Genomic DNA, 11,172 nt, shown 5'->3' on the forward strand with positions numbered 1-11,172 from the left:
AGTAAGAATTGTAGTGTTTCAGAAAGCATCCACTGTATTCAATACGTTGTAACAACGTTGTTTTTGATTAAAAATTGGGGAAGCGCAAGAGTTCAGATCAGACTTGGCAACACTATTGTTATTCCTAATTTATCTATTTGAACTGCCTTTCCTCAAAAATGCCTATACGTGATTTTTGTGTTCACGTGATTCATAAAATTCTGGCGCCTCTGTTCCTATACGTAGGAATAGTCGGTGAATAAATGTGTTAAAGCTTATGGTCCCAACATTTGGACTGTCAATACAACGTACCCTGGTGAAACAAACAAACAAACAAACAAACAAACAAAAACCAATAGAAACCATCACAGAAATTCTAACAGTTTCCACTACAAATACTATTACAAACTATCAACTAATCATTAAAACCATTACCATTACCATTATCGGTCCTTAACGCCACATCCACTACACAACAGGCCACCAATAGAGGGAAACAATAGAGACCCACAGGGACCATTACAGTTTTCAGTAAAACCAATACAATTCCCATTATAACCATTACAATTCTATTAGGGTTTCTATTGTTTTTTCCAGTAGGCGATACCTTTCTTTTAAATAGTCAAACATCATGCCATTATTTCCTAAAATTCCGACGCTGGTCGAAAAGTAGAGCTTTTAAAACATTTATTTATTCATGTCAACCCCTTTTTACGAGCTAAACTTAAGAGCTAAAAGGCCTTATTGTGCTATAGCTGCTGTAACAGAAGCTCTGCGTTGCTGAGTGACGCCGCGTTCACACAGAACACTCTGCTAACTTTCACAGAGCCAGCATCCAACCCGCGTTGCCAGATCGTGCGCTTTTACAACCCAACCTTAATATTATCGACGTTGTGGTGGGAAACTGCCTTAGCCAATTAGAAAGACAGACTGGGGAATTACAGTGTAGTTTAGTTTAACAGGTTTAACACCGTGATTAGGTCATGGAGTGTAAATCCTCCGTACTGGCAACTCGAGTTTCTCTGATCTTTCTCTGTGTGAGTGTAGCTTTGTGGAGGGAGCGATTGAATCAGAGGGGAGGAGGGGGAGGAGGAGGAGGAGGTGAAACCTTAAATGGTACACACCATACAACTAATTCACTCAGCTCTCGGCTGCATTATTGGAGCTACGAACTGCGCGTCTGAAGGGACTGCGTATGCACTGCATCTAAATAAGTCTACTGATGTCTGGAAGTATAGACTTAATCTCATGCTGGAATTTTTATTACTATATAGCAAGAGTTTGGATATAATTTGTTAGGGTAATGCTGCAGTCTGTTCTGAGTGGCAAGGTTCTTTTCATTACGAGTGAAACTTGAACGTCGCGTCTTCGCGTCCAGTCTGTCCTTGAAAAGACATTTGCTTTGCAGACGCCGCAGGAAGTCTAAAGTTGTAGAATCCTTACGTGCTGAAATAAGGGCAAAACGGGTTTATAATACGTATAATATTCGCCAAGGGTGGGTTGTACATTTTGGAGTCACTTTGTGCACCAGTTAATACATAACATAAATATAGGCAATAAATGTCAAACAAAACAAGGTTTTGTGAAATTTTAGAAGCAAATATTGAGTCAATTCTTTTTATTGTTAAACACCCGAGAATGGAATTATCAGGGATTATAACGGATTTCCTCAAGCTGTCAAAGGAGAATGTTTTGCTGGTTTGTCTTGCAGTCTTGGTCGCCGTCCACTTGATGACCAGTTTAGTGCGCAACTGGAGCGTGCGGACTTTACCGGGCCCATTTCCGTGGCCGATCATTGGTAATGCGGCGCAAATCGGCAGGTACCCGCACATCTACTTCACGCGCATGGCGCAGCACTACGGCGACGTGTTTCAGATCAAGCTTGGCAACCGGCCCGTGGTGGTCCTTAACGGCGACGCTATCCGACAGGCGCTCGTGCAGAAAGGTGTGGATTTTGCCGGCAGACCGGATTTCGCCTCGTTCCGCTTCGTCTCGTGCGGTCGGAGCATGGCTTTCGGCAGTTACAGCGAATGGTGGAAGGTGCATCGTCGGGTGGCGCATGCAACCGTGCGCAAGTTCACTACGGGTAACCCGGACACCAAGAACGCCATCGAGAACCACGTCGTGAGTGAAGTCAAAGAGCTGATCTCGCTGTTTATGCACGAAACGCGCACGCATGGCTACTTTCAGCCTCACCGCTACCTTGTGGTGTCCATGGCGAACATTACAAGCGCCTTATGCTTTGGGAAACGCTATTCGTACGACGACGCGGAGTTTCAGCAGGTGGTGGGGCGTAACGACAAGTTCACGATGACAGTGGGTGCCGGCAGCATCGTGGACGTTATGCCTTGGCTCCAGTACTTTCCCAACCCCATGAAAACACTGTTTGATCAGTTCAAGGAACTCAACGCAGAGTTCTACGAATTCATCCTGACCAAGGTTGTGGAGCACCGGAAGACCAAGGAGCCGAGCGTCGTCCGGGACATGACGGACGCGCTCATTATGTCCCTGGACCGCGGCATGACTGGGCCATCCGGGGTCTTACTGGATGAGAAGTACGTGCCCCCGACCATCGGAGACATCTTCGGCGCGAGCCAAGACACCACCTCCAGCGCGATGCAGTGGATTATTCTGTTGCTCGTGAGGTAGGACTAAATGTCCTGTTGCCTTTTGATAGTATTTCTCATTGATTTGTTTATTATTGTTATCATACAAACTGTTTTAGTTATTTTTTTTCTGTTGCAAAATTTGGTCTATTATTTTTTAATCCAAGTAAAGTACTTGATCAGTTGAAAGGCTGTACTGGGGAGGAAATATTTTTCGCGCACTCCGCTGTCTGCACTGATGTAATATCATTCACTACAACCAAGAATTTTGAAGGATTAATTAGGATTCACCCTAAAACGAAAGAAAAAGAAAACCGTACTGAATCAGAAGGGAATAAATTCAAACTTAGTTCTATTAAAACTCAAAAAACACAACAACAACAACAAAACCAACCCCATAAAATGTGCATATACGCACCGAAGGGCAAGTGAATTGTATATTAAAACAATATAACGAAACAAAAAGGAAACAAAAAAAAAGGCAATATAAAAAAGGCTTATTTAAAATAAAAAGGTCAATTAGTCCTAAAACTGGAAAACTGGCACTTTAAATAGTCAGCAAAACTTTACATACAGACAACTTAAACAAAAAGGAAACAGGTTAAAGAAAGTCAGACAAAAAAAAAAAAAAAGAATCAAACGAACAAATCTGAAATTATACACCCAGTTGCACAAATATGGAAAAAAAATTGTGCAGTATTTTATTCAGTCGCTACATAAATGCAGCTAAATAAATTGATATGACAGTGTAACTGGAACTTTAATGCCCTTGAAGTATAATGTTTGAAAAGCATTCCTATATTAGGCTTTTTAGAACATTTTGTCGTGTCAGTGCGCGCAAAAACACTGAGTAATCACCGGCAGAGCTGCCAGGTCGTAGTCAAGTAACCGGAGGAGGAGGCTACAGAACTCTTGCCTGGGAACACTGAAATAAGACCTCGCCAATCCTAGAAGGAACAGAACACACTAGAGCAGTGTTCACCAGACATCCTCATCGAGAGCTGCACTCCTGTATATCACATATCCAACATAGTCCATGTTTGAACAGAGCAGAGTCTTGGGAGCACGGATAGCAGATTTAGGTTGAGATTAATATCTGTAACATATGTAGTGAGAGGAGTGGGTTTAGTGATCATTACAATAGGTCCACCATGCTGAGAGAATGAAACAATGATGCATTGTTTCATCAGCTTATGAATCAATGCTTTGACATGTTCCACTAGCAAAATTTACTAATAGCACACAAAATTAATACATTTTGCTAGTTTAATATGTCAAAGCACTTTTATTATCAGGTTGTTCAATTCATAAGCTGATGATCATGTTGTTCATGAGTTAACCATGCAGCCTACCATGCAGCCTCTGAGTTGGATAGGTGGTAATATTTTAATTAACCAAATAAAAAGTATTTAAATGATTTCAAACGATACAGATTTAAACAAAAGCACATTGCTACAGAATACTTGTTCAGATTGTATGTAAATATTTCTTGTGTTCCCCATTTTATTATTGCATTTTATAAGCAAAAAAGGTTCTATCCTTTCCCCCTTTTGCATGTTCTGTAGTGGAGTACAACACAAGCTCTAAATTGTTTCTACAAAGTTCTACAAAATAAATAGAACATGTTATGCCCAGTAACATAGCCTGGTTTGTCCTATTCTCTAGATATCCAGATGTTCAGAAGAGACTTCAGGAAGAAGTGGACAAAGTAGTGGGCAGGAATCGTCTACCTTCCATCCAGGACCAACCACATCTCCCATATTTGATGGCCTTCATCTATGAGATGATGCGGTTCACCAGTTTTATCCCTGTGACAATTCCTCACAGCACAACCACAAACACCTCCATTAATGGATACCCCATTCCCAAAGGCACTGTGGTTTTCATCAACCAGTGGTCCCTGAACCATGATCCCAAAAAGTGGGATCAGCCCGAGATCTTCAACCCATTGCGCTTCCTGGATGAGGATGGGGAACTAAATAAAGATAAGACTGGCAATGTCCTGATCTACTCCATGGGAAAAAGGAGGTGTATTGGAGAGGAACTGTCCAAAATTCAGCTCTTCCTCTTCACAACACTCCTGACACATCAGTGTCACTTTACAGTGGAAAAACAACCCACTATGGACTGCATGTATGGGCTAACACTGAAGCCCAACCCATTCAAAGTAGCAGTAACACTGCGTGACTGATTGCTCTGGTTGGAGTTCATCTTCATGAACAGGATGTGAATGAAGAGTGTGAATGAACTATGAACAGTGGCTCAACTGAAAACTAACAACCAGTATCCAACAAAAATGGTTAAAAACTCTATCAATTATATTAACATTTTTACCAGTGGCGTAGGTTTAATTTCAGTTTTTGGGGAACACACTGTAATAGCATCTAACGCGTTGTTTGAAGATGTCTGTCTACGTAACAGGGTTCAAAATCTCCATTAGGTTTGATCAACCCATGCATCAAAGCCACTCCCATGATAATATATCTATGCGCACACACTAACAAGTCAGTTTTTAAACATCCTGTATTAACATTTTGGCTAAAATACAAGAAATGTGTTCAAAGTTAAAAAAAAAAAAAAAAACACCACTCACTCCACTTTATTAGGAACACATATACATTCATACAGTTGTCTAATCAGACAATCATGGTCACATCAAACACCAGAATGGGGAAAAAATGTGATCCCTGTGACTTTAACCGTGGCATGGTTGTTGGTGCCAAATGGTTTGGTTTGAGTATTTGAGTAACTGCTGTTCTCCCTGGATTTTCACACCTCAAACCTTGAAGTGGATGGTTTACAACAGCAAAGTCCTGCCACCAAGAATAAGAATCTGAGGCGATCCCCGTAATATTCAACTGTCCAGTTTCGATAAGCCTGTGCTCTTCTGCTGTTGTAGCCCATTCACATCAAGGTTCAATGTTTTTTGTATACTGAGATGCTTTTCTGCTCACCACAATGATTATATGAGTTACTATATCCTTACTGGCAGCTCAAACCAGTCTGGTCATTCTCATCTGATCTCTCTCATCAACAACCTGCAGACCCTCCAGTCACAGGATGTTTAATTTTAAAAAAAAAAATTCACTCCATTCTCCATTACTCCAGTTTAATCTCTAGAGACTGATGTGTGTGAAATTCCCAGAAGATCATCAATATCTGAAATACTTAAACCATCCCATTTGGCAACAACAACCATGTCACGGAGTTACAGAGATCACATTTTTCTTCATTCTGATGGTTGCTGTAAACATTAATTGAATATCTACAGATTAAATATGGATCAGTGGATCTGGATCAATATAATTCAGGCAATCAGTGAAAATTCACATTATTGCCTCCACATCATGGTTTTAGATCCTTGTAATAATTTAGCCAACAAGCCAACAACCTTTTTCTTTTCGTGGAAAACCTAACCCTAACCCTGTCATGTAATGGAGGCTGAGACAGATGCAAGTGCAGATAAGAGCTTTATTAGAGACGAGATAGGCAGACAAATCAAAAAGGTGAGACATAGGCGTGGTCAAACAGGCAAATGGCCAGGTGATCGGCAAACGGGCATAAACGAGGCAAAACAGAATGGAAAAGCGAGGACGAGAACAAGAACAAAGTCAACGTGACTGAAACCCAGAGACGCACGCTGCGTGCTCCAGCGCTTTGCGTGAGGGGAAATTGTTAGAAACCCTAGTTTGAGAACAAGGGAGAAATGCAAGTGTCAGTATAAAGATGAACTGGTTCACATGGAACACAGAGAGGTTATGAAGGACTTTTTTTTTTTTTAATAGAACACAGATGGCAAATAATTTTTTAGTATTTCTCTGAGGTTGTCAGTTGGTTACATTATAAATTAGAAAGAGATGGGAGCTGACCAGGCTTCCAATTGATGCTTTCAACTCTGCTCTTCTCCTCTAAAGTCCTCATTCTGGTGATGTCATTAAAAGTTAAAAACATCTCCAAGCAAACAAAAAGTCCTTGCGAGTGCATCTATTAAAACATGGGCATTAGGGACACATCATAAATTTACTGATCAATACAGTGCACAGTTTACTCCCTTACAAATATTAGGGAAACATGCCCCCATCCTCGATCAAATCTATGCCTATGGTTTTTAACTAGGCTAAATATTTTAATTTATGAAAAATGAAGGTGGCTTAAAGTACAATGAACAGTGAAGCAGACCTGTGTTATCAGGTAAAACCTACTGTATGTGTATAAGGACATGTTAATTTATTTATGAAATAACTACACTCAGGCAAAACATTTTGATTTAAAGTTTAAGCTGAATAACTATGACATTTAGGTAGTACACACATTACAGCAGGGCAAAGTTCAGATCAGTGGCTCAGCAGTCCTCATTTCAGTAACCTCATATCTGTAATTTACAGCTAGAGAGACTAGCGCATATATTCAACCTATATGTTTTCTGCTACATATTGCAATTACTCCTTCTTGTTTTTACTTTCTGTTTTCAATGTTCAAGAATTGTTATCAGCTTGAATAGGTTTTGCTATGCAAACTTGAATATTATTATTTGCAGGCCATTATTAATAAATGTGAGCTTCATAATTTAATCACTAACAGAGATTATATATACACTACCGGTCACCAGTTTGAAGACACTTGACTAAAATGTTTCTCATGATCTTAAAAACCTTTTGATCAGAAGGTGGATGATTAAATGTTTGAAATCGGTGTTGCAGACAAATATATAAATGTGCCAATATATTAATTTCTTTCATTACAAAATTAACATTTTATTTACAAAAAAAATAATATATATTTTTTTACTGATGACTTGGAATGAAATATTCCGAAAAGCAGCCAATAAGTGTCCAGCGTAGGTGGAAACTCCTTTAATACTGTTTAAAAAGCATCTCAGGGGGATTCCTCAACAAAACAGTTGAGAAAATGCCAAGAATACATTTCTGGAAATTCTAGGCAAAAAGGGTGTCTACTTTGAAGCTGCTAAAACATTAAATTATTTTGATTTATTTTGGATTTATTATCACAACACAATTCCCATAGCTCCATTTGTGTTATTCCAGAGTTTTGATGACTTTATTATTAGTCTAAAAAAATGGGGGAAAAAAATAAAGAAAGAATGAGTGTTTCTAAACTTTTGACCGGTAGTGTACATTTCTGAGATAACTGCTGTAGCAAACATATTTTAATAAGATGTTCATATATTTTTGTTGTTATATGTAGTAAGAATAACAGGGTAGAAGACAAATGTCATAACATTATATCATATCATAACATTAGATCATACTCAAAAATGATATATGTAAAGCATATCATTCTTTAAATGAGTTGATTGTACTAACAGAAATATAAATGATATTATGTCCAATGTGTCACAACACTGAAAAAGAGAAAGACCTTCTGTGTAATTTTGATTGTACAAAGATGATTGACAATTACAATTGACCAATCTTCTCATTACAAGTGTATAATTAATTGTACAGGAGATGCAATAAACAACTCATGCATTGATGGGTGACAAACTGGATACGTTGAGGTAATTTTAGCAGCTGTGTTGGTACATTTTCATTAAACTCAACCATTATTACTGACACATTTACATTTATTAATTTGGTATGGTTATCCAAAACATCTTACAACTGAGTAATGAAGCAATTAAAGGTTAAGCACCTGGCCCAGTCTTAGTCTGCTCAATAATGGCTCTCTGTCACTAAAAACCACCAAAACAGTACCAGTGTGCCTAGGCTTAGAGTCTACGAGCCACTAGAACTGGACTGGAGCAATGAACACCATTCTTCACTCAGATAAGATAAGATTAGAGAAGATACCTTTATTGGTATTGTACACGTACAAGAAGATTCATTTTGTGGTTTCCCACTGATGCTATATATATATATATATATATATATATATATATATATATATATATATATATATATATATATATATATATATATATATATAGATAGATAGATAGATAGATAGATATATATAGATAGATAGATAGATATATAGATAGATAAATACGATAATTCACTATATCAACATCACTCATCAACATGAGCAAGAATAGCATTATATTTTTATAATTAGAATCCTCATGCACAGTGAGAAGCATGCTTAGAGAGGTAAACATTTTGTGGTTGGTTATTCCAGCAGGACAGTGATTCAAAATCATGCATCCAAATACACACAAAAATGGTTCAATGACCACAGACCTAAGCTTCCAACTTGACCATTCCAGTTCCCTGACATAAACCCCATTAAAAAATTTGTGGGGTGAGCTGAAGAGGAGAGTTTAGAAGAGACTTAGGAGTATCTGGAGTGAGTGTGTATTAAGGAGTCATCTCAGATTCTTTTTCTCTGTATTCTCTGGTCTCATCAAGCATCCTGAGATAAGGTTTAAAAAAAATTCTGATAATAAACATACAGAAAATGATTTCCCCCTCAAAGTAAATCTAAAATAATCTAAAAAACAAAACAAAAAAAAAACAAACACACACAACAAAAAAAACAATCCAGCTTTACCAAGGGCCCAATCATTTCTAAAGCTGACTGTGTACAGTCCCTTCCGAAAGTATTGGAACAGCAAGGCCAATTATATTTTTTTGCTATACATTTGGTTTGAGATCAAATGTTGAATATGAGATGAAAGCTCAAATTCTGATCTGTCATTTCCTCATATTTAGATCTAGATATGTTAAAAAACTTAGGACATGGCAGATTTTGTATTGAACCAACGCATTTTTTCAAGTGATCAGAAATATTGGAACATTATGACTGACAGGTGTTTCTTGCTGCCCAGGTCTACCCTGTTAAATTGATTGTTTCAAGAATTAATAGCTCTGAATGTCTACCTTCAGTTTGAGCCCAAGGTTTCTCTGATGAAAATGGCATTTGTTGTTTAAAACGACAAACCAGCATGAAGATCAGAGAGCTGTCTATGGGAGAAAAGCAAGCCATTTTGAAGCTGAGAAAAGAGATCAAATCTATCAGAGCGATTGCACAAGACATTGAGCATAGCCAATACAACAATTTGGAATGTCTTGAAAGAAAGGATCTGCTCATGATCCAAAACATACAAGCTCATCAGTGAATCACAGTGGAGGTAGTGTTATGGCTTGGGCTTGCATGCCTGCTTCTAGACCAGGCTCACTAATCTTTATTGATTATATAACTCATGATTTTAGCAGCAGAATGAATTCAGATGTTTACAGGAAAAGTTTACAGAGAAATGCATCCAAATTAATTAAAGAGGAACTTTATCATGCACAAAGACAATGTTCCAAAACACTCCAACTTAACAAACGATTTTATCAGGGGGAAAAGTGGAAAGTTTTAGACTGATATGTCAATAACCAGACATTAACCCAATTGAGCATGTATTTGACTTGAAGAGGAGACTTAAGGGAGTTGCGGTAAAAGCAACACAAAAGAAGAAACCAACAATATGGCGATTTCAGTGGCAAGTCGTAGGCTTGATGCTATTACTGCAAGCAAGGGATATGCAATATTAAGTGTTATTTACGTCAAGTCTTATCTGTTCCTATACTTTTGCTCGCCTAAAAATTTTGGTGGTCTGATACAAAAGGTTCAATGTTTTATATTGTTTAACACATCTAGATGTAAATACCAGGAAACAAAAGCTGAAATCCTAAACTCTTGTATCATATCCATCTTTTGATCTCAAACCCAAATGTCTTTGGTGTATAGCACAAAAAATAGAATTGGCCATGCTGTTCCAATATTTTCAGAGGGTGTATGTATGCACTCCTATTTTTTATTATGCTGTAATGGCACTATTTATAAGTAGCAGTTATATCCAGTGTGGTGAAAAGAAACGGGAAACTTTTAGGACAGACCTTTCCCTGCATTGCAGCTTATCTCGTCTCACAGAACATCCTGTTCTTGATCAGCCAGAGAATGCCAGGCTACCAGTCCTCAGTGCGTGACAACTGCAGATAGAGCCAGCTGATTACTGATACATCACACCCCCATGTTTCGCCCTCTCTGCTGAACTAAAAAAAGACGATAAATGTAAAGGCTTCACTTGCTCCACTTAGATTATATACACATATTGCACAAGAGAGGAGACATGGCTATCTCTAGATAAAAAGGCACATATGGAGAAGGCCATGCAGGAAAGAGCTACTATTTGGTACTATAGCATTACCCTGTAACTCCTGTGTTCATTCTCATGAGGCAGTGCAGGGACTGCTCTTGGATTTGTGCACAAGAAGGCACACCTCTCACACATAAGCACTCATCCTTGCATAAGTGGTAGAACCAGTGAAGACAGCATTTTCTATGCATTAAGATGACAGCTAATACCTCTAATGTGAGTGCTTATGACAGAAACAGACAAACACAAATGCATGTACTGAAGATAAAGCTCATGTATAATACTTTCATCTGTAAGTACACACAATGAATGCAGCTCACATAGCTAGGCATACACCAAATGACAACTTAATTTTGGTAATAACAATTAACAATAGATCAATTGTCCTTCACTCCTTTTTTTTCTAGCGTTATTATTGTGCTGTTTTTTTCACATCACTGTGGAACACTCACCAACCACTATATAAGGAACACCTGCACTCCT

The 11,172-nt window shown here is 38.3% G+C and overlaps 1 protein-coding gene across 1 annotated transcript; it reads left to right on the plus strand.

The window, feature by feature from the left end:
- The first annotated feature begins 1,102 nt into the window (after nucleotides 1–1,102).
- On the plus strand, nucleotides 1,103–5,143 carry cyp1b (cytochrome P4501B). The gene is given in 2 exon segments (NM_001200314.1): nucleotides 1,103–2,624; nucleotides 4,251–5,143. Coding segments are annotated over 2 exon segments (1,611 nt in total). The 5' UTR covers nucleotides 1,103–1,539; the 3' UTR covers nucleotides 4,777–5,143.
- Nucleotides 5,144–11,172: the final 6,029 nt, after the last annotated feature.

The sequence above is a fragment of the Ictalurus punctatus genome, chromosome 3 (assembly GCF_001660625.3).
Source record: "Ictalurus punctatus breed USDA103 chromosome 3, Coco_2.0, whole genome shotgun sequence".
In the NCBI taxonomy this organism is placed as follows: Eukaryota; Metazoa; Chordata; class Actinopteri; order Siluriformes; family Ictaluridae; genus Ictalurus; species Ictalurus punctatus.